The 24,265-nt window shown below is 38.4% G+C and overlaps 1 protein-coding gene across 4 annotated transcripts; it reads left to right on the forward strand.

Moving 5' to 3' along the window:
- The first annotated feature begins 494 nt into the window (after nucleotides 1-494).
- scn4aa (sodium channel, voltage-gated, type IV, alpha, a) lies at nucleotides 495-23,677 on the forward strand. 4 transcript variants are annotated; one of them, XR_001775990.1, is made up of 27 exons: nucleotides 495-878; nucleotides 6,760-7,060; nucleotides 7,357-7,475; nucleotides 7,597-7,686; nucleotides 7,783-7,911; nucleotides 8,880-8,971; nucleotides 9,083-9,328; nucleotides 9,415-9,478; nucleotides 9,646-9,787; nucleotides 9,898-10,095; nucleotides 10,625-10,795; nucleotides 10,902-11,031; nucleotides 11,795-12,033; nucleotides 12,116-12,289; nucleotides 13,121-13,477; nucleotides 15,500-15,985; nucleotides 16,234-16,275; nucleotides 16,379-16,499; nucleotides 16,610-16,764; nucleotides 16,842-17,015; nucleotides 17,133-17,255; nucleotides 17,540-17,821; nucleotides 17,911-17,964; nucleotides 18,431-18,568; nucleotides 18,696-18,800; nucleotides 19,338-19,438; nucleotides 19,654-19,742. XR_001775990.1 is itself a non-coding variant. In XM_008437318.2 (27 exons), the coding sequence occupies exons 2-27, from the start codon at nucleotides 6,809-6,811 to the stop codon at nucleotides 21,301-21,303; spliced, it is 5,643 nt and encodes a 1,880-aa protein (XP_008435540.1). In that variant the 5' UTR covers nucleotides 502-878; nucleotides 6,760-6,808; the 3' UTR covers nucleotides 21,304-23,677. The 4 variants fall into 4 exon arrangements, 3 of the variants coding, with proteins under 3 accessions (XP_008435540.1, XP_008435542.1, XP_017157216.1); XM_008437318.2 differs by lacking the exon at nucleotides 19,338-19,438 and adding an exon at nucleotides 20,015-23,677 and having other exon boundaries at nucleotides 502-878; nucleotides 19,654-19,924; XM_008437320.2 differs by lacking the exons at nucleotides 16,234-16,275; nucleotides 19,338-19,438 and adding an exon at nucleotides 20,015-23,677 and having other exon boundaries at nucleotides 502-878; nucleotides 19,654-19,924.
- Nucleotides 23,678-24,265: the final 588 nt, after the last annotated feature.

A 24,265-nucleotide genomic window follows, 5' to 3' on the forward strand; every position in this document is an offset into this window, starting at 1 on the left:
TCTTTTCTGTTTTTGTTTGTTTGTTCGTTTGTTTTTTGTTTTGCGTGCAGGTGGTTTAACTGACACGCTTGGTAAATGCAACAAATAARTAAAATGACGATTTAAATATCAAAGTAGCACTATAAAATAGTTAAATCATGAACGAAGAAAATATGGGTCAAAAAAGTTTAGGCAAAAATTATAACATTTTAAAATACTACATTTTTCTTATATTTTAGCACTCTTACTTCGCATAATGGTGTATAGTGAGCATACGCAGAAGCTTCAATTGTGAGCATTCTGCTGCCATCTMGTGGTTAMATGTTAAATCGGTATTTACGATTGTACTTCAATTTTTGTTTTATTTCYCCAATTAAATGTTGAGGACGTATTATCTATAAGTCATAGTTAATCACAGTTATTGGGGAACAAACGCTTTAACTATCTGTGTGCAAAACATCTACATTGATGATTTTCACTTTGTGAATTGAGGTCTACTGTGCACCTGAAGGCTGCAAAGGCGGTAGAGGGTATCATGCGCATCATCAGATGTAGCCATTCATTCAGGTGAACGGAGTGTGCTCCGCAGTCAGGGGTACAGTAAGTGTCACTCTGCAAGACCTCGGCGTTCCTCCTTTGATCTGAGTTTGCGGCGGTTCTGGGAACCATGTTCCTGAGCGACCAGCTGTGTGGGAACGGGACGTTGTCAAAGGTCTGATCTGACCCCACCTGGAGCAGCTCCTCCGGTTTCACCGCGGKAATCCTGAGTGCGTCAGGAACAGCTGGCCCGTAACCCGCCACGGCTGCCACAGGCGGGGGAAATAACGTTCACAAGCGGCTTAAGGAGATACTTTTATGATACACAGGGATTGAGGATTTGGTGGAATATTTTGTGCAAGGTAAAAACACTCAACACTCATGCTGGTGTAGTGCATGAATTCGCTGCTTGTCAGGTTGCAGATTTACGGTCCTTGTCTTGGAAATTGAGTTGAACTTTGAGAAATCTGGTCAGATATTACCAAGTTTCAGTTTCTCTGAAAAAAAAAAAAACAGAGTAGTGAAGGGGTAGGGGCGGGGGTGGGGTAATTTTTTGGTTCTAATTATGGTTGGGCTGCTATTTTTACTCCATTAAGTTACAGTTTTTCACAAAGGATATACTATTTTGCTGTCTGAAAAGTGTTTATTTAAAAGCTAAGCACTAAAAGGGCATTATGTCTTTCACTTTTAATTTTAATAAGCTGAGCAAAACAAAAATCGGACTCTTTTCTGGCAGTGTGAGTGCTTGTTTTCCAACATCTGCAGCGTTTAGTCTAACAGTGCTTTTATGTGCATGTTGTCAGTGAAAAACATMATCATTTTATTGCACAATATTGTAGAAAAAAGGTTGTTATGCTCAGGTTCTTGCTGTCACCCAGCAAGTTAATGACCAGCTTCCCTTAAAACACAATTTGGAAGACTTTGAAATCTTCTATGCACCCCCCCTTTAATGCCTTATCCCACAGAGGCAAAGTGTTATTTTTAGCCTGTGTCTTCATGGCAAATTGGCAATATCCCTTGATGCTGTGGATGCTCATAAGTAACTATTTCTCTGCCGTTAGTCCATGTTACCCATACCAGTGATGTTGGAGCCTGGAGACAACCTGCCTCCAGGCACACAGTTAGAGCAGATCTTTGGACATGGTGGAGAACGTGGCTGGTGTTCATTTTTGATCCTGTCAACAGAGAACCTGAAACTCTTATATAACCGGATGGGCTACTGGAGGCCCAGTGGCAGGGCTGATACAAATTTCACCCCAGATGGAGAACATCTTTAGGGTCTGGATGTGGATTGATTCCTGAGATTTGACTTAAATATATCAGCTTAGTTTTTTTTTCCTGCTTTTCCTAAGCATTTATTCCAGGTAGTGTATGTAAATGTGCACATTTCCGTTGTCTTCTTCTGCCTGAGAGTGTTTGTTCATCTTRCATCACATGTGCTTGGACGCAGAACGTGTTGGTTTTGAGTTTCTTTCACCAAGTGAGCCCATGTGACTACTTGGCTGGGACTCTGTATTTAAAAGGTGAAGTAAGGTTAAGCATAACTGCAACTCTCTCCTAATAAATAAACCTATTTCTTTACATGTATAGTTACATGCTCAAATCTGACTACTATTACTTAGACACAAGCAGCTTGCTTTCGGTTTTTTGTGGGTTTTTTTTTTTTTTTTTGGAGCTAATAGCTCCCCATGGTCCCTCATGAGATGGACGGGATATTCTCCATATCACTTCCAAATCTCAAATGTCTGTCCAGTCAGTACAAAGGCCAAATGGGTCAGTTTGAGACAGGAGAAATTGTGTAGGAGATTTTGGGATAAGGATTTTACATCTAAAATAAAAGTATTCATAGAGCAAACATTTGGGCTACAAACACAAAGGACCTTGTGTTAGAAAACCAGCAGCGACGCTAAAGCCTGTCAGAGTAGAGACTGTAACTGGTAGCAAGTAGAGAACAGTACTTGATGAAAAGCTTTTAGAGGCTATACAGAAGTCTTGAGACTGGAATGAAGGTTCAACTTACAATAACCCTAAACACACAGCCAGAGTCACAATTGAATGATTTAAGTTAAGGATATTTATATGTTAGAATGGCCCAGTCAAAGTCTGAATCTGCAGTCAGCTGGGAATCTATTGGCAAGACTTTGGAATCAGTGTTCACAGGTACTCTAAGCTTGAGCTATTTTGTATATGAATGTGTGAATGAGCAAATGTGCAAAGATGGCACAGACATACTTAAAAAGACTAAAAGATGTGACTAGACTGAAAGGTAAACCTACAAAATATTGAGTTCCAATAAAAATACAGTGTTTGTGGTAATAATGTGAGAAAAAAAAAGTGGGTATGTTGTTTCCTTAATGCCCAAATCTATCAGTTAACTAACAGCGTTTAGACATCGTTTCTACAAATTCATGCTCGGATCTGTAAATGTCCAAAGATCTGCAACAGAATCACACAAGATGTTCTTTGGATGTTAGCCGTAAGTCAGGTAAGCCCACTTTAAGACCCAGAAACCCTTATCTCACCCCTACGAACCAACACTGGCTTGTGATTAAAGCCAAAAAGCTAGTTGGGCTTGTTTCCGGAGGCGAATATTGGCATTCACATTCCATGGTTGGCTAGTGTGACAGAGAAGTGTCTACATTACCCCGTCTATATCCTCAGCCAGAATGTCACAGGTCATATTGGTCTTTGCTAACGTGCAAAATGATACATATGTATTACTGTCAGGGAAGGCTTCTGAAGTCACGTTTTTTTCCCCCTCCATAGTCCTTGGTTTCTCAGTTTTCCAGCAATTCCTAGTTTGGCTTACAGACATGTAAAGTGGAAAAAAAAAAGTGCACCAGCAGAGCCAGGCGAAGGATGAGTGACCATCAGCATGAACCAGTTCAGAGGTTGCAAGTATTTTCCACAAAAAGAGAAATAATGCGTAAACCAAGCTTGCAGGGAGTAAAGACTGAAGAGAGACAAAAAGTGGTTATGCCAAGTTATGCCAAAGAAAATTAACACAAATATATCTTAAATTGTAAAAAAAAAAGTAGTGCCCCAATGCAATATTTTTAAAACAGAATCATTGCATTTTTACTATTTAGATAGATATGAACATTATCTTGGAAAAACAATTATGTTTTGAACTTTTTCCCTTTTTGCCACGGAGAGTACAATAAAATAATTCCGCTTAACTAAATTTTATAGTGCAAAATATGCCCCCTGCATATAAATATAACTTTTTTTCTCACCTGTAGACTAAAATATTTGACTATATATTTTTTTAAGTTTTGTGATGGATTTTCAGTTAAATGTTGGATCTTTGGTCTGGATTTCTACTGGTCTATGCAAATGCACATTAATGGTTCACTGACACTGCTAAAAAGAGATTCTTAATCCCAGAGTTGTCATGATGTGTTTTTTGTGATGGCACAAGCAGCAGTTTAATACTCTAAATAACACAAGTAGACAAAAGACCTAGCCTGATGAGCAAACAGATTGCAGGTGTGAGGGGAGAACAGGAGGCAAACTGAGGGGAGGAAGAGGAAAAAGTGGCACAGGGGGCAAGGGAGAGTACACTGGGGATTAGGAAATAAATCTAACATTAGACTGCAGAAACATAATTAAACTAGAGTAACTAAGAGTATCTAGAAACAAGAAGTAAACATAGCTAGAAGCACTAAGAAGAACTGATCTGAAGTAAAACAGATCAGTAAGCTAAGACTGGTCTAATAAAAAGAAGCCRAACGGCAGCGTGTTAAAAAGTAACACTTGAAAGATTTTTAGGACTGAATTTGGAAGAAAAATTTAATTTTTTTTAGTATCCTGAAGTTGGTTTTGACTGAAGTAGGATAAATGCACCATTTAACAAAGCAATTAGATTGGATCAGACTTTTTTTGTAACTCAAACAGATTATGCAAAGATAGATTTTGCTTCTAAGATTTTTGAGTGACTCGGACAGATTATGAAGAAAACATTCATTTCCATCCGCTGTACAAGACAAGGCAACGGTCTAATGATAGGACTTTTTTATTTATTTTTTGACACTGGCAGGATTTCAGTTTTGAGATCTTTAAAAATGGACATTTGATGGCTTCAGCAGTTACATCTTGATGTAATGTAATCAGGAAATGCTCCCCATAAGGCCAATGAGAAACACGTCTACTTTCATGATGTGTATTTTAAGGTTGGCTCACTGTTGGGAGCAGTGGGGCCCACCGCTCCCAGAATGGGAGTTTTGAAAAGCAGTGATGTGAAGGGCCCAGGAAAGGAATACAAATATACAGGTAGCAAGGTGGTTTTGGACACACTAATCTCTGTTGTAGCTGATTATTTCAGGGTACAAAAAAAAAAGAAAAAAAAAAGAGGCGAACTCCAGGTGCCAGAGTCAGGTGAGTGCTGGGTAAGAGAGGTAGCTTTCAGTAGGGGTCGGGTTAAAATCATTTTTCTACTTGAACGATAGCCTCAAGTGTCACAGAGGCACAGAGGCTTGGTGTGTTCAGGGTCCCGTGTAAACTAGAAGGAAGCAGAGAAGAGTCAGTAAGCTAAGCTGGCATGCTGTCCTGTTTATCAGAGGGATGTGAGACGCAGAGCGAGGGAGGAATGAGCAGACTCATCGGGCTTCTGAAACACGATGCTCCGTCCTGATTGCCTGGAGCAGCTGTGCAGCCACCGTATCTCTGTGAGCGTGCGCGGTCTCTGCACAGGATGCATGTGTTCAAGTGGCACGATCCAAAGAAGTGTTTCAGTGCATTCATGTCTGCACTCGGCCGAACACGGGTTTGTCTTGTCATTTTTGACTGATTTTTGTAAAGTGTGTGATTAGTTTKTTCACACACTTTTAGTGATCTGTGCCACGTCTATGATGCGTTTTCCGGGAGACTTGATCTGATTTTACATGTTGAATAGGTTAGTGTCTTTTTTTTTTTTCTTCAAAACTGTGATAAGAAAACACGATTTAACCACATGCAACATTTGGAGTACTCTAAAGCAATTAGTGTGACTTTCTCTTAACATTTTTTGACAGGTTATGATTAAATTTTACCCCTAGCCATTGAACTGAACAGTGCGCACAAAGGGGTATTTGTTCTATTTGTTGGTAAATAGAAATGCTATCATAATTGCAACACCCTTCACTATAATTGGGACCTCCAATAAAGACGCATAGATAGGCCTTTGAARAAATTGTTGCTATGGCAACTTAGCGGCCTTTGTTTTTTATGCCACACTGAAATGCTTTAAATCTTTGAACAAAGTTTAATGTTGAACAAAGACAATTTGTTTACATAATCAATAAATCAACTTAACAAMAAAAAAAAAGCTATACAAAGTTACCCATTTTCACTAGCAACACTCAAAACAAAACACATATCTTGATGAGCCCCAAGACTGATAGGAAAATATTTGGTGGACTGATGATGAGACAAAGTTGAAAATTTTGGACGGTGAGCGTCCTGTTACATCTGACAGAGACTTTCAGATAAAGAAAAACAGGCTGACTGTCAAACATGATGGTGGTAGTGTGCAAGAATGTGACTGCTTTGCTGTTTCACAATCTGGATGACTTGCTGTAATTGATGGCTCCATTAGTGCTGCTCTCCATAATATCTTGATGCAGAATGTCTGACCACTTTGGTGAGGGTCAAAACAATTTTCACAACAATATTGTGCAATAATATTCATGCTTAGTTGACTAGTTATATTCCTTATGAAAATCAACACATATCTTCTTTACCTGAGTGGTAYATCACAGAGCCAAGGCATAGATTWCTAAGAATTTCCAAGACACTGAGTTATGACATTTTGGTGGTAAAAAACAACAACTTTTCTTTGCATATTTTTTCTTTTACATTACTGAATTAATGCTGTTCAACAAAATTTTTTGGAATAATGACAATGATTTTGCTGTTACCACGGAAGATACATTTACTTTCAGGTTTTTCATAACATTAGTTTCAATAAGTGTGGATGGTGATGTGTACATGACATGTAACATTCATACTGATCAAACGTTCCGATTTATAAATGTTTTAAACCAGTTATGCCAAGCATATTGGATGAATACATCATTATGTTTTCTTTTTTCTTTTTCTTTTTTTTAAAACAGCAATAATATAATGTCACATTATTTTCGGTGAAGGGGGATCACAAAAGCATACAATTTCAATCTGGGTTTAACTGAAGAACATTGGCTAAATGCTTCTTGAGACACATGGGACAGGAATGCACTTTGTTCTTACTTTCTATTTTTCATCCAGCTCAATCTAGGGAGTACCCGGTGTGGTTATCTCCCTTCGCGATGCAAAGATGGCGAGCCTGCTCCCTCCCCCAGGCATCGCGGTCTTCCGCCCGTTCACCCAGGAATCACTGGCGGAAATCAAGAGGCTCGCGGAGGAAAGGAAATCAGCAGAAGCAGACGGCCATGACGGGGGAGAACCAGTGGGGCCACACCCTGATCTGGAAGCTGGAAAGAGCCTACCCCTAATATATGGAGACCCTCCTCCAGAGTTGCTCAACACACCTCTGGAGGACCTGGACTCCTTCTACAAAGCCCAGAATGTCAGTCTGAATCCATCTGAGCAGAACCACACAACAGCTGTCCACATGCAATGCTTAACTAGTTCAACTCTGTCACTACATCACACGACAATAACATGTCACAGCATGTGTTACTCATCCTACATGTCTGCAATGACAACTGCATCCTTCATCCAACATTTAAGTTCTCTTTGTATGCATACACTGCCAATTTTGTTATTTTTTTTACAATAGTTTTTGTTTGTCATTGCTAAAGATTTGCTGCAATGTTGCTTAGTCAGGAATTAGTTTTCAGGATACATCTCTTTGTTTTTCAGACATTTGTCGTGATCAGCAAAGGAAACACGATTTACAGGTTCAACGCTGAGCCGGCTTGTTACACTCTCAGCCCCTTTAGTGTGATCAGGAGAGGATCCATCAAAATTCTCATACATTCATATCCTTTTGTCTATTTAGCGTCCACATTTTTATTTTTTTTTATTTTTTTTACTCAATTTGATGAATAAAAGCAAAAGATTTGTAAGCCTCTTAAGCATCTTTCCTTAATCCTGACTTAAATTATTTAGCATGTTCATCATGATTACCATTCTGTCGAACTGTGTGTTCATGACGATGAGCAACCCACCAGCATGGAGTAAAACTGTGGAGTAAGTGGTTTTATTTTACTGTTTGTTTTTTTGTTTTTTTTTTTGTCATTTTGGTGCCTGGGTTTTTTGTCATTTATGACAGATTGTCTTTTTCAGATATGTTTTTACAGGAATTTATACCTTTGAAGCTACAGTCAAAGTGTTGTCAAGAGGTTTCTGCATTGGTTCTTTTACATTCCTTCGAGATCCATGGAACTGGCTGGATTTCATGGTGATCAGCATGGCGTAAGTATCTGAAAGTAGTTTTATTCTTGGAGTCTTCTCTAGTGATCTTAARCAGAAGTAATGAAGGCTTTCTGAAGCCTTTTTATTTCCTGTTCTTGTGCCGGACCATAACAGCCTACTGTGTAATGTACGAATACCAAAATAAGAAAAAATTAAGTGAAATGTCATCCATTAAACAATATTTGTTTTTGAGAGGAAAGCATGTGCAATAACAGTTCCTGTTACAAATGCCAGGAACATGCACTCATACATATTCTTGGAATCTTTAACAGGCTGATTGTGCTTGAAAGCCCTTCAATATGGCTGAATTCAAGTCTGCAAAGAAGACGGGCCAAAATTCTTCCACCTTGATGTGCAAAACTCATTGACCATTCCTGCAAATGCATGATGGAAGCTGTAGTTATCAAGGGTGCCATAATCTGTTATTAGGTTTAGAGGAAAGTGCTTTTTTAGGTATTGCAGAGTTGATATGTACATATAAAATCATAATTTGACAACTGTATTTTATATTTACTCAGGTCATCTATGTCTGACAACAAAGTCGGATGAAAAATTTTTACAAAAAARCGAGTTCAGAAGAAACCTTTAACATGAAAACTCCTTTTCCCCATTACTCCATGACTATMCACAAGGGCTTGAAAARCTGCCTACTTTTTAACGGAGCGATGGAGAAAATCTGAAGAACACTATCCAAGAACAGACCATATTAGAGATTATAAGCTCTGATGCTTTCAAAAGAAAATCTAATGAAATGATAAATGCCTTAAATTTTTTAAACTGTTTACTTTGTGACTTACTGTCATTTTCAAACCAATCACCCAGACACCAAAATGTCTACTGTATCGATTTCTGTTGTATTTCACGAGTTTCTTATATTAGTGACATAATAACAAAAGCATGACTAGATGTTATGTTATTTTGTCATTTTATTTAGGTGTTTAATTGTTATTCTTTTCATTCTTTCCTAGCTACGTTACTGAGTTTGTTGACCTTGGCAATGTGTCGGCTCTCAGGACATTTCGTGTACTTCGAGCCCTGAAAACAATTACCGTAATTCCTGGTAACTTCCTTCATTCTTAACTTGTATTTAAAAGTTMTTTATGTCACAACAAAGGCTTGTTTTTTCAGTTGCTTTATTCTAGTTGGTTAATGTCCAGTGACTGTCTCATAGGCCTGAAGACCATTGTGGGAGCTTTGATGCAGTCGGTGAAGAAAATGGGGGACGTCATGGTCCTGACCGTCTTTGCCCTCGCAGTCTTTGCCCTCGTCGGCCTCCAGCTTTTCATGGGAAACCTGCGTCAMAAATGCGTGCGATGGCCCATTCTGATGAACGAAGTTTTCAACGCCACCATGGCTGTAAATGAGTCTATGTACTCCAACAGTTCTTTTGATTTTACCGAATACATCGAAAATCCGGGTACGTATCCSTTTTTGCCTCAGTCAATATTCCATGGCAATATTTCTTCACAGGAGAGTTAACATCRTTATCTTCTTTGCTTGCAGAAAATCAGTATTTCACAGAAGGCAGCATAGATGCTCTAATTTGTGGCAACAGCTCTGATGCTGGGTATGTTTTACACAACAAAACATTCCTAATGTAATTTAGCTGCTTGCTGTCTGTTTCGAAAATTAAGCATATTTTACAGAATAAACTTAATCTTTGATTAAAGTGATTTAAAGTGCTTCAAGAACGGTGCCAATAGTTGTTAGTTAACTTTTTCCCCCTGTTGATAGAAAGTGCCCAGAAGGATACACATGYATGAAGGCTGGAAGGAACCCGAACTTTGGCTACACCAGTTATGACTCCTTTGGATGGGCCTTCCTTGCTCTGTTCAGACTCATGACACAGGACTTCTGGGAGAATCTTTTCCAGCTGGTTGGAACTTAATTTCTTYTGTGTTTCTTTGTGATTTGTYTGTTTGGGTGATTACATTTATAAGTGAGAAAATTGTCCTAAGTTCTTGCAGCTTCTTTTCTCTTGTAAAGACTCTGCGGGCAGCTGGGAGGACATACATGCTGTTCTTCGTGGTGATCATCTTCCTGGGCTCCTTCTACCTCATCAACCTCATCCTGGCTGTGGTAGCCATGGCTTATTACGAACAGAATCAAGCAACTCAACTGGAGGCCATCGAAAAAGAGGAGGAATTCCAGCRGCTTTTAGAACAACTAAAAAATCAAGAGCAGGTAACTACAGCAAGTCATATTCATCCAAGGCATAAATTATAAACTCTTATAAAGACCTTTCTTCTTAAATTAAATGTAGATCAATACAATTACATTTTTTTTCAGTAAACTGTTTCTAAATTTCTTTTGGACTCTATTTGATCTCATTCAAGATTTCAAACATGGCGTAATTTTTCTTGATTAATGAGACAAACGTCACAAGATGATTAATAATAATAATAATAATAATAATAGTTCATTTAAAGTCTCCCAGCTTGTTTTTTTTTTTACTTGCAAAGTAAGGCAAGAATATATAACGTTAAACTTAGGAAATGGATTAGACAGAACACAGAGAACAAAGGAGCCAAATACAAACACCGAAATAAAGCAAAACACAAAACCGTAGTCCARAAGCTCATGACAAGAAAAACACTGGCTGGTCTTTGTTTTTATTCTATCTTCACACAAGCATAGTTCTTTTTATTCTCAATAGGACGGATATATTTAAATAGCATATTTTCAGTCAACTTTGCAATGTTTTAATTGGCAGGCACAGTTTCATGGAAGCCGAGTCACCCTGACCAGTAAGAAGTCTGCGAGTCWACACACATTATCTGAGATGGAAGATAATGGACCTGGTCTCAAGCAGGTTGAGGCTGTGAATGACTGCAACGGAAGAGTTGTTCCTCGCTTGATGATTCGGGCGCCCACTATGGAGGAGGTTGGTTGGTCTTGYGTTTTCCCCATAAAAGGAGAAGACATATTGTGGTCTGCGGAAATATCGCTGGTTTCACATCATTCAAAGAATTTCTAAACACATCCCATAGTCTGCCGTAGATTATGAAGTCAAAGAGAAGTCACTGGGCTCGGTGCACAGCACACTTCACCTGGAAGAACCTGGCTTGAAAAAGAGATCTGCTAGTGCTGTGACAGTGCTGTCTGCAGTAGCCATGGAAGGTACAGYGCTAAAATGTCTCCAACAACWGTAAACACACAATTCCTAAATAGAATACTTCATTTCTATCAATAATCTGAGTGAGATTAGTCAGAGACTTTGTTGCAAGTCTGTGGGAGTATTTGAAGTTCCTTCAGTGGAAGACAACATTTGATGTCGTAGACAGGGATTTCTTCTAACCTCGGAGCTGACCCACAAAATAACAGTCCCAGACATTTGCAATCATAACCAAAGCTGACTGAAACAGGTTAAAAATTAAATCTACTAACAAGGACTTAATGACTAGTAAAACAGCCTTAAGAGTCATCCATGACAACTACTGTTTTTACCTGTGCAACATTACATTTAACTTTACATCCTAAGACCATCTAGAGTCACATTAGTAGTGTCCAGATGAAATTAGTGTCACACCAGTAATATCCATCAGTGTCAGAACCACTGCCAACTAACTAACTTAACTTTTCAATCGATTATTAAGTCTGACCAGAATTTTATTTAAAGAGAACATTAGCATTGTCATTGGCTTCCCACGGTGAGGCTAATCACGCTGTATCCAGTGCAAATCCTTGTCAACATTTGGTGTCGTGCCCTTGTGGTGTTAAGCTTGGGCTATTTTAGCCTAGTAAACAAAGTGAAACAGCAGTGACATGAATGTAGCTGTCACACAAAGGATGTTGCAACAGATATACGGAAGATGAGCACCATAACCGTGTTGAAGATTGTCGAAGTGCAATATGTCTTCTTCTCTTGTTTGTGTTTGTCTAGAGTTGGAGGAGGCTCAGAGACCCTGCCCACCTTGCTGGTACAAATTTGCAGACATGTTCTTGAAGTGGGATTGCTCCCCCACCTGGATTGTTTTTAAAAAGTGGGTGCACTTTGTGGTCATGGATCCCTTCGCTGACCTTACTATTACCATATGCATTGTGCTCAACACCCTTTTTATGGCAATGGAGCACTACCCCATGACCCCGGAGTTTGACAACATGCTCTCAGTAGGAAATCTGGTATGTATATTTATCACATTTTAATCTAGCAGGGAAACGTGCCAAGATCTCAGACCTTTTGAGTTTCGTTTATGCTTTCTAGGTTTTCACTGGGATCTTTGCAGCTGAAATGTTTTTCAAGCTTATCGCCATGGATCCCTATTACTATTTCCAAGTTGGATGGAACATTTTCGACAGCATTATTGTAACTCTCAGCCTGGTGGAGTTGGGTCTGGCAAATGTCCAGGGTCTGTCAGTCCTAAGGTCATTCCGTTTGGTAAGAAACAATGATGATCGGAAATTATTGCTGTGTTTTTTTCAAGTCAGATTGTGTTGAATATCTATGAGTTGACATCTCTGAAAATCACATCTAGCACTAATCAATCATTGTTTATTTGCTGCTGATTGAGTAAAAACCAGACAGGAAAAATTAAGAACYTCGAAGCAAACATTTGGTGGTCTTTAGCAACATGCTATTTCTTGATTAAKAATCTGTTGCAGTCTCGGATGTTGAGAGAAAATATATAAAATTAGCCTAATTTGGACTTTCATAAGCTATTTAAATCCAAGAAGGGAAAACTAGAAGCAAAAATTAGAGTTAAGCAGACGGTTTCAGAACTGTCATGTTGATCTGACTGCTTTTAATGTTGGACCAAATCAGCCCTCAGATGGTGAAAGGCATCTTAATTTTGGTCRACATCTGCTGTTCACTCCTTTGGAACCAGATTAGTTTCAACTCATTTCACAAAAGCTAAGAKAACATGTTTTATGCTGAGGAGAGAAGAGGGTATCTGTATAATAGACAAAAGAAAAGTAGTTAGTAAGAGAGAGATAATAATTCTGATTGTCTTGGTTCATCACCTTTAGAAGCTATCACAGAGTTAGCAGCGTTGTTTAACTTCAGTCMGTTTACCATATTTGGCKTGGCATTTTTTTAAATCAATGCTGATAACTTTTCTCTAAATGTTCAAACTGAGATGTCACTGACTGCTGTTTACTGTGGATACAATGTTAACTGTTCATAACTATTCAGCACCCCTCAAATGAAAGTTTCTCTGTTTTTCTTCGTGGCTCGTCTTTATCTCTCTTTTGTGTCTTCTGTGTCTAGCTTCGTGTCTTCAAACTGGCAAAGTCTTGGCCCACACTCAACATGCTCATTAAGATCATCGGTAACTCGGTRGGCGCTCTGGGGAACCTGACCTTGGTGCTGGCCATCATTGTCTTCATTTTTGCCGTAGTGGGCATGCAACTCTTTGGAAAGAACTACAAGGACTGTGTGTGCAAGATCTCCGCAGACTGTGAGCTGCCACGGTGGCACATGAACGACTTCTTCCACTCCTTCCTCATCGTTTTTCGCATCCTGTGCGGCGAGTGGATCGAGACGATGTGGGACTGCATGGARGTGGCTGGGCCCGCGATGTGCTTAATCGTCTTCATGATGGTCATGGTCATTGGAAATCTTGTGGTGAGTTTTTAAAGGTCGGATTTTAAGTTTAAAATATGCAGATTTGCAAGTGGAATAATTGCTTTTTGTGCTGCAGTGATGGCGAGTTTGGACAAAATATCAATCAGCTATTTTAGAAGACTATAAGTGTGGGTCACCCTTCAATTTGACTCTTTCATTGGATAAGACAATGTTTAATCAAATTAGTTTATCCATTTCCTAATGTGGTTGTCTAATCGATTGCTGTCAGAATCAAGATTTTGCGAACAGCTTGTCTTTGTGGAGTATAGTTAACCCCTCAGACAGCCAGGACACACACACAGTTTGTATCTAAAAAATCCTTATATGATAAAATATTTTTTAAGTTATAAATGTTAAAGCAATAGAATGAATTGCATATTTTAACATGTTGAAAGCCAACAGCCGCTCAAATTCAAATTTAACTTATGGAAAGAAAAAAAAAAAGTTCTTTGTAATTCATTGAGAGGTATTGTGAATGTCGACAGCATAAAAATACTAGCCTTGACCTTTTATATTTGCTTTAAGGAAGAAGGCCTGATGGAGGATCACTGACAGACATCATTTCAGGATCATATTTAATTGCAAGAGCCAAAACGGTTTCCTGTCAGGTTATTCATAGAAATATAAAGGAAATGACTCATCATTAAACCCTAATTGAAATATTGCGTGAACTACGTCACGCTACATGCAGTTTGCTTATATCCTACGATCTCGCAAAGCTGGTGATTTAATACAAAAATGCACGTTGAAATTAAGGCAAATAACGTTGGTAAGTGCAGGTTTCCTATGTGGATCAAATCACGTGAAACCAGCMAACAGTAGTTTTGACTCTGCATATGTGCTAAGAGCTGATTCTTGTAAGCCAGCTATACTGCTTCAGGAAGAAACACAGACAGCTGAGCAAGCAAAGCTCAKGTAGCAAAGASACTTACTGGGTGCACAGTGAAAGTCATTTGATAGGAGAGTTGATAGTAACTGATGCAGAGATAAATTATGCTCCCCCATGAGCAGGAAAAGGAGCCAATTTGATGCCTTTAAAAGAGCCAAATTAGTGGATCAAATTGAAATAATTTCATCATATTTCTGCAGTATTTCTTRCAAACGTCTTACTCATTGGTCGYTCTACTACACCCTGCTAGTACTGGTTTTGACTACCTTTGGGTCTTCAGAACTGCCTTATCTTTATTACATTGATTCAACAACAGCTTGATCCAAGCTGACACAATCTGGTTTGAGRCGATGCAACGTGGTGCATTGTCCTGCTGAAAGTAGCAATCAGAAGATGTGTACAGCTCTTTGGTGTTTAAACAATGCTGAAAGCRGGCCCAAAAACAAGTCCCTCACACCAACGTAACACAACCAACAGCGTTAACTGTTATTTGAATTTCTGTCATCTGGAACCACTCTTCCTGTTCGTCTCTGACATTTGAAATACTCAGACAAACCTTCTGGCACTGTTAAACCACGCAGTGGCCAAATTTACGCCTCCCGTTCCCCCCCTCCCCCCTTGAAGTTGTTGCCTTGAGATTGTCTGATTCTTGTGTTTGTATCTAAAACAGCGTGTRGCGAGTTTGAAAATCAGTTTGTGCTTCACTTGTATGTCCTTCGAATCGTAGCCTGTTCTTTTYTACTCCTTCATTGTTGGTTCTGCCTTTGTGTAGCTCTGTTTATCCGGCAGCTGTCTTTACTGATTCACAGCTCTTTTTCCAGAATGAGAGAGATCAACTAGTCGATGTAACCATGATAACCCGCCAAGCCTGGCAAACGGGAAGTGAGAAATTGATCACCAGACTTAAGAATCTAAAGATAGCTGCATCTGCAATAGCAGGCTGTCAACATAATGTTTATTAATGTGACATGTTTCCTATTTGCTTCAGACACTTCAAAGGGACTTGCATAGCAGCAGGGACTTGTATGAAAACTAATTAATTAGCTCCAAATCATATTCATTTTCATGCTTTTCACATCTGAAATATTTAAAGTACAATTTATAGYATTAAGCCCGTCAATCTTTTTACGCAGGTATTGAACCTCTTCTTGGCGCTGCTGCTCAGCTCATTCAGCGGAGACAACCTATCGGCAGGGGATGACGATGGCGAGATGAACAATCTGCAGATTGCTATTGGGAGGATCACACGAGGCATCGATTGGTTAAAGGCCTTTCTCATRCAGCGAATCCAGCAAATACTTGGTAAAAAGCCCAAGGAGCCAGATAAGGACACGGCGGACGATGGAAAGCCTAAAGCCGGGGAAATCGAAATGAACCATTTGGACGCCTGTCTGACTCTTAAAGTARCAGATGGGATTTCAGATGGCCCTGTGCAAAGCCAACCCTCTGGATTCACGGTGGATGGAGAGCTCAATCTGAAAGTCCCAATCGCTGAGGGAGAATCAGATTGTGATAGTCTGAGTGATGATGACGATGAAGATGATGGTGAGSAGGATGTTGATGAAGAAGATGACAAACTTCCAGAGAGAGCACTGCGGAGAGATGATGAACAAAACACGGTAAAAGAAAAGAAGTGAAGATCTGTCTCACAAGAAATTAGCTAATTACATATCTACCTAATACTTATTAGGTAACTCAATAAGATGGCTAGCAAAAAAATAAATAAACTGCCGGCCTGCCATCAGTCCACCAGCACTGGATATTGTGCTGGTGATGCAATTCCCAAACACATTATAGTCKCACTAACTGATAAATTACCCCTTACACAAGCATAAAAATATGTATATATTTTTAAAAAATATTCCAGGAAAACCTTGAAGATGAAAGTAGTATCCCAGAAAAAGTAAAAGTGAGTAAGTCTTTATGAGAAGCACCTTTCACTGGTGTTTTCAGCAGAAGCCCAGAGCCGATACTAATTTTATGCTTATATTTCTTTTTTTACAACGAATGAGTATGATGACGGGGATTCTTCAGTCTGCAGCACAGCTGATTATCGTCCTCCTGAGCCTGAACCCGAAAAGAAGGAAGAAGAGGAACCGGAACCTGAAGAACCAGAGGCCTGCTTCACTGATGGTGTGAACAAAAACATATTTAAAATGGACCCTCACTGTTATGCATTGCCTTCAAAAGTGCTAAAGTGTATTATTTCCAGTGTAGATTTTATGCAATCTCTTTTTTCGCAGACTGTGTGACCAAATGGCCATGTTTGACGGTGGATACCACCAGTGGCAAAGGCAAAAAATGGTGGAATCTTAGAAAAACTTGCTTCACCATAGTAGAACACGACTGGTTTGAAACCTTCATCATTTTCATGATCCTCCTTAGCAGTGGGGCTCTGGTGAGGCCAGTCATTACTCCAACTAATTCAGAATCRTTTCTTAAACATTTGACTTTTTTCCCCTCCTTTTTTTGCAGGCCTTTGAAGATATATACATAGAAAGGCGACGGACCATCAAAATAATTCTTGAGTTTGCAGACAAGGTTTTCACCTACATTTTTGTCATTGAGATGCTTCTGAAATGGGTTGCGTATGGCTTTAAGACCTACTTTACCAGCGCATGGTGTTGGTTGGACTTTTTCATTGTGGATGTAAGTGTAGCTGTGAAGTTCCAAAAGATSGCCTGCACAATATGCAACAGAACATGTCTTACATTAGCTRAAGTCCATGCTAACCCCTGAATAGGAAATGTTGTTATTTTCTGGCAGATTTCCTTGATTAGCTTAGTTGCAAATTGGATGGGCTACTCCGATCTTGGTCCGATCAAGTCGCTGAGAACCCTCAGAGCACTGAGGCCTCTTCGAGCGCTATCGAGATTTGAAGGCATGAGGGTACGTACATTTCCTTTGGAGTCTGAACAGTACTATTTCAGCTATTTGCATGTCTAAAAAAATAACTTTATATTGACCGCACTGATTGGCTGCCCCTTTTCGCTTGTTGATTCCATACTCACAACATGGCTGTCTGCTATTGTAGAAGTAAGTCATTTTAAGTCAGTTTGAAACAATTTAAAATATTTTTTTTTCTTTCTTGATCTTATCAACAAAACATGTTTTTTTTTCTTAACCATATATATTTTTAGATAATTGAAATAGGGTTTCTTTCTTTTGGGCAGGTGGTGGTGAATGCTCTTGTTGGAGCGATTCCCTCCATCTTCAATGTCCTGCTGGTGTGCCTGATTTTCTGGCTTATCTTCAGCATCATGGGCGTCAATTTGTTTGCGGGGAAGTTCTACCGTTGCATCAACACCACCACAGAGGAGCTATTCCCTATGACTGAGGTCAACAATCGAACCGAGTGCTTGGCCCTTGAAGAAGCCACACAGGAGGCTCGCTGGATTAACGTCAAAATCAACTATGACAATGTTGGGACAGGCTATCTCTCTCTGCTTCAAGTGGTGAGGATTCCTTGTATGCTGAGATACTTAGTTGATATTTTCTTTTCATTTGGAGGCCAATATTTTGAGAATATTCTTAATGATTACAGGCAACTTTTAAAGGTTGGATGGACATAATGTATGCTGCTGTGGACTCAAGAGAGGTATTCATTTTCAGTTTTTTTTTGTTTACATGGGAAGTGCACCTCAGATTTGATGTTTTTCAGTTGCTTCCACTGTAAGCTTTTGAAAATGGAATCTTCAAATATGATAAAAAAAAGTATCCATAAGTAGCGGGATAAAATGTTTAACCTCGAACATTTTGCCCCTTAATTTTGGTTTTCGGAAGATCTTCATTTGATAGTATTCTATAGACTTTAGTGGAAATAGTATCTCATAGAATACTAGATTTTTTTGCAGTCATATGTAAAWTAAATTATTTTTCATAAATATATCAATTTTAATCACTCTGTCCTTGTTTAAATTAATTGGATAACTGGCTGATTCAAATAATTCACCCTTTAGTTGTATTTTCAATAAATATGAGCGTACTGAGATGGTCATTACAATGGGACTAAATGTCACCAAAAATGTGTTTCAGGCAAATATTTTYTGTTTTTTTCAATTTAGGTTGAGGAGCAACCATCCTATGAAATCAATATCTACATGTACATATATTTTGTGATCTTCATCATCTTTGGTTCCTTCTTCACCCTAAACCTCTTCATCGGTGTCGTTATTGACAATTTCAACCAACAAAAGACAAAGATAAGTACTTTCAAGAAAACAGCTTTTTAAAAACCCTAACGTAATTTATTTTATGGTTTTCTTGAGATTAAAAGCAATTTGGCTCTTTAAGCAATCAAATAATTCTTGTCTTGTCTTATGTRTGCACTTTGGAGACCAAGACATTTTTATGACTGATGAACAGAAAAAATACTATGAGGCCATGAAGAAACTCGGTTCCAAGAAGCCACAAAAGCCAATTCCACGACCAACGGTGAGTTACTAATCTTGCARTTTATAAAAATCATGGAGTCCACCTCTTTTTAATGGTCGGCAGGAAACAACTGTTGAAATAAATTCTAATACATTGATCACAAAAGGGTTTTTGTTAGGATTTGAGTTTTCTGTGTTTGTTTTGGGGTTTTTTTGTTTATTGTGATCCTGTTCCCCTCTGTCTGCTCCCTAATTGTTTCCCAGGTGTGTCTCATTCCCTGATCACMCTCTCAGTGTATTWAAGTCCACCTGTTGTCTTTGTCTGTTGTCAGATCCTTGTTGTATGTAGCTTGTCGGTTGTCGTCAGTAGTTATCAGTCGAACTGTATAGTCCTGAAGCTACTTTGCTCCATGTTCAGTTTTTGTGTCAGTTGCTACCAGTATTTAGCTGTGTGCTTTTTGTCTCTGCCATGCTGCCTGATCTGGACTGTTTTGAGCCACTTTCATCATTAAATTCATCATCATCTTCATCACTACCTGGGTCTCTGCGTTCATTCTCACCACCGCAAACAATCACGACAGTTTTTTTTTTCCTGAAGGGCGATGTAAGACCCCAATAAGGCCAGTTGGTGTCACTGTGTTATATTAGGAAATAACAGCAGCTCCCAGGACAACGCAGTTTTAAAATTGCTCTCATTTCGTGAGTAAAAAGTGATCTCAAAAAAACACTGTTTGAGATTATTAAAAGCTTAGTTTGAAGATTGCGTGAACTGATATCGAGATGTTTATAGAAGTTCTTTATGAATTTTTGTCCTAAAATGCTTGATTTATGACAGAGGAGCTTAGTATACAAAGAACGACATTTTCATTACATGGTTTGGAAAAGTTCACTGACTTTCTCTGTGTCTCTGACAGAACCCGGTCCAGGGCATTGTGTTCGATTTCATCAGCCAGCAGTTTTTTGACATCTTCATTATGGTTCTAATCTGCCTCAATATGGTGACCATGATGGTGGAAACAGATGACCAAAGCCCAGCAAAAGAGGATTTTCTCTTTAAATTAAACGTGGCCTTCATTGTTGTCTTCACCGGAGAGTGTGTATTGAAGCTCTTCGCGTTGCGGCAGTACTTCTTCACCAACGGATGGAACGTTTTTGATTTCATTGTGGTCATCTTGTCAATAGCTGGTGGGTACAAKGTCTTACCATTGTTTTACTTAAAAAAAAMMCCCAAAAAACATGTACTAATATATTGCATATTGTTTTTTCTGATTTCAGGTACAATGCTCTCAGACATAATTGAGAAGTATTTTGTATCCCCGACTCTCTTCAGAGTGATCCGTCTAGCCAGAATTGGCAGGATTCTGCGCCTTATTAAAGGAGCGAAGGGCATTCGGACACTTCTCTTTGCCCTGATGATGTCCCTTCCTGCCCTGTTCAACATTGGTCTCCTGCTTTTCCTGATCATGTTCATCTTTTCCATATTTGCCATGTCAAATTTTGCTTAYGTCAAGAAAGAAGCCGGAATTGATGACATTTTTAACTTYGAGACCTTTGGTGGTAGCATTATCTGCTTGTTTCAGATTACAACATCTGCTGGTTGGGATGGGCTTCTACTTCCAATGCTGAACAGGGACCCTCCAGACTGTGACCCTGAATTTGAGAACCCAGGCACAGATGTGAAGGGTAACTGCGGAAACCCGGGGATGGGTATGATGTTCTTCTGCAGCTACATCATCATTTCGTTCTTAGTGGTGGTCAACATGTACATTGCCATCATCCTGGAGAACTTCAATGTGGCTCAAGAAGAGAGCGGTGACCCACTTTGCGAGGAWGACTTTGAGATGTTCAACGAAACCTGGGAGAAGTTTGACTTGGACGGAACAATGTTTATCGAGTACAGTCGACTTTCAGATTTTTGCGACACTTTGCAGGAGCCTCTCAGGGTCGCCAAACCCAATCGGCTTCGTCTGATCGGAATGGATCTGCCCCTGGTAATTGGGGATAGGATCCACTGCTTGGATGTTTTGATGGCTGTTACACAGATGGTACTGGGAGACACAGTGGAGATGGCAGCAATGCGGGATAGCATCGAGGCTAAGTTCATTCTTAGCAACCCCACAAAAGACTCCTTTGCACCAATTACCACAACGGTAYGCCACAAGGAAGAGCAACAAGCTGCTGTGGTCCTTCAACGAGCTTATCGTAATCATCTTCTGAAGCGCTGCGTACGCCACGCTGCTTTCATGCACAGATTGAAGAGGATTGGTAGAAATTACAACGATGATGATCCACCTGAAAGAGAGGGGCTCCTTGCACGAAGACTGGGAGTTCTCTATGGAACTAATATAGACCTTGCTGATGAAATGGAGTTTGAGGCTTTAGAAACTCTGACAAGCCAAGAACCTTTTAATACAGACTGCGAAAGGGCCCAATGTCTTCAGGAGCCTCCTATGCAGAATATGTTTGTGGTTCCTGCTGAAATAACCAGTGAGGAGTTATTGCATTCTGCCCCCAACCATCATCCCTTAACCTTACAAGCAAATCTAAAAGAGCCGCTTGTATGACAAACTGATGAAGTAGGTGTTTCCCCTCTATTTTATATCTATGAACAAAGCAACAGTATTGACACAAATGTTCACAAATTTCCMACTTTATAAATACTTATTACAGTTTAGACCTTCCTGCTACCTACTACTTAAATGCTGGTTCCTGTTTATTGGAAACCTGACTTATTCAGGTTAGAAACACAACTGAAGTTTCTTGTGACAATCAGTGAAGGAAAAAAAATAGTCATTCAAAATTATGTTCCAAACTTCTAAAAGAAATCAACARTTTTATTAAATATATCATTACCTTTAGACTTCAAATATTTTTAGACTTATCTCCGTAGAGTGATGCYAGTCTGGACCATAAATCTCACGTTTAAATTATACTAGATCATTTTAAATTTTACAAAGCTGTTGTCTAAATGACCAAGATTGTGCYCCATGGTCAGACACCAAGTTTAAGGTATTGAGGTTATTTTTGTTAAAGATTGTTAAAACCATGCTTTTATAGAAAGTTTAAAACTGCAGTCATAAATGGATGAAATGATTAAATCATTATTAAGGCTGCTTTGCATTTTTTATGCCCCTACTTATCTATCTTCTTTGCAATACTTGTATACCCAGAAATAGTTGGGTCCCCSAAATCTTAATGTCTCTTCCCACCACTTTCAACTTTTAGAAACCTCAGACTTTCTAAGTTTATATTCTGCAACTATTAAGGTTCATACTCTTGCCTTAAAACAGCACAAGACAACTTCAGTGTGAGAATTGCAAATGTCCAATAGTTGACAGATTCATATTTTTCCTGTTCAGAATGAAGGTGACAATTACATTGTTTCAAATTGGAATTTTCAATTTTACAAGCGTCTGATCATCCGAATCTACCAGAAAAATCTCATATTATTTTGWATATTTGTAAATTAGTATGCAAGAAAAAAAAAGTATGCACTATTTAAATTCTTTACATGTTGAACTTATTACAGTCATCTTAAACTAAAAAGAAAAATGTTTTCATRAATTCTTCAGACATGTGCATCTGTCTTATAAAATGCTGTATTGCTATTGTTTGATCTGTACTTATCTAAAAAAGCAGTTGAACTTATGGCAGGATAAAGGTTTAGACACTGTAATTTTGACGCTAACTATGTTTACACAGTGTTTAAACTGCTATTMATTTAAACCTATTCAGTGTGAGCAATACTTTTATGAGGATACTTTAGTATCTGTTGTACATTTGTAAATACTCTCAGCTGCAGACTTTGYCTATAAAACTTGATCTTTTTTAGAGTTATGAAACCTTTTATGCAAAACATGCAGTCGATGGTTGGCTTAGTCAAATTCTGACTCTAAAGTTAAAAGAATGCATCGGCTAAAACTTACAGCCACAGAGAAATATATGTAAATATTAGAAACACTAAAATTGAGATCTGAGCAAAAGTCTTTAGCTTCCCTTTATTTTATTATTTTTTTCTTCAAATGAAAAGGACAAACTTTCTTATAATTTTTCAAAAAGTGATCTCAATAAATGGTTTTCCAGACCTTTTGCCTTACTAAGCCCAAATCTTAAATTTTATGTATTTATCTGTGTTTTTAAAGGATCTGTTCTCATGTCTGTCCTAACATTTAAGTGAAAAGGTCACTTGTGTAAGTCTTAACTGAGTTTCAAATGTCTTACTGTTACGGCAAACATTTGCCTCTGTGTAGAAATGTTAGGCACTGTGAGTAAAGTACTGCTGTAAATAATTTTTATTCAAAACATAAAATACAAAAAAATATTCCATTGTAACAAAAAAAAACATTATAAGGTGTTTTTAAATGTAGATATATTACAAAATGTCCAAAAGTATTGTAAACTTGGCTATTGCTCTAGTTGTCTGATGTGCTTTAGACGTTCTCTAGTGTTGTGTAAACATGACTAAACTATGCACTTTCAGAGTTTATAACTTTTGTTGTTACAGTACACCACACAAATCCCCGTATGTTCTTATTTTTATTTATTTATTTATTTATTTATTTTTTGTTTAAGTATTTAGCTCGTTTAACTTTTTGGCTTGGTAGACAATCAGAATAAGCAAAAGGGACAGTTTTTCCTTTGAGGGGCCTTCTGTGATACGCCATCTGCAACATTTAAGCTTTGAAATGTGACCCCAAGCTCTGCTCTTTGAAGCTGAGACGCTGCTGCAGCTTGTCTCCCCCGTAGTCTTCCGTGATGATTTGGTCACATTCTGTTTACATTTCTACCAAGAGAGAGAAAAAAAAAATCTCACTAAATTTTACAGCAACAGTGCGTTTGCTAATTTCTTTTCTTTCTTCTTCTGTATATTTTTATTTTCTTATTGTAAAAAGTGTCACTACACTGTTAGAATAAAACGTTTCTTTTAGGTTAAACCAGGCTGTGGGCTCGTGCTGTCAGGACTATTTTTAGTTTTTTTTTTGTTTTGTTTTGTTTTGTCAGAAATCAAACCAATTCTTTGCTGCCCTCTAGTGGTTGTGAACATGACAGCTTGAATTGGTATTTAAAGTATATACACACATTTCATGAGGAAAAAGCTCTTTAGAAAATATGTATGAGCTTAAGATAAATTAAAGTTAAACCAATAATTTCACATAATGTTTCTATTTAATGCTATATTAACGATCTTATTCATTTTGGCTTATAATCGGCTACATGAAGTGTCTTTAGGTTCAGGCACAGACTTACTGTTTTGTTTTTTAAGTTATTGCTTTTTTTTTAGTATAATAGAATATCAGGAAAATGTTTCATTTTAAGGTCAGCTGTTAAACTTTAGTGGAAGCTTAAAACTGCACTTAAAGACTGGAACAACACTAAAATAACTTCCATAAGGTAGACATTAGATCAATAAAATGATCACTTCAAATCAGCAATTACTAGTAAGAAGCATTTACTTTTTACACTGACGACGCATATTAGCAACATTTCTTATGCCCATTTAGCCAGAAAGCTCTTTTTCACCTGCAC

The sequence above is a fragment of the Poecilia reticulata genome, linkage group LG19 (assembly GCF_000633615.1).
Source record: "Poecilia reticulata strain Guanapo linkage group LG19, Guppy_female_1.0+MT, whole genome shotgun sequence".
NCBI classification, from domain to species: Eukaryota; Metazoa; Chordata; class Actinopteri; order Cyprinodontiformes; family Poeciliidae; genus Poecilia; species Poecilia reticulata.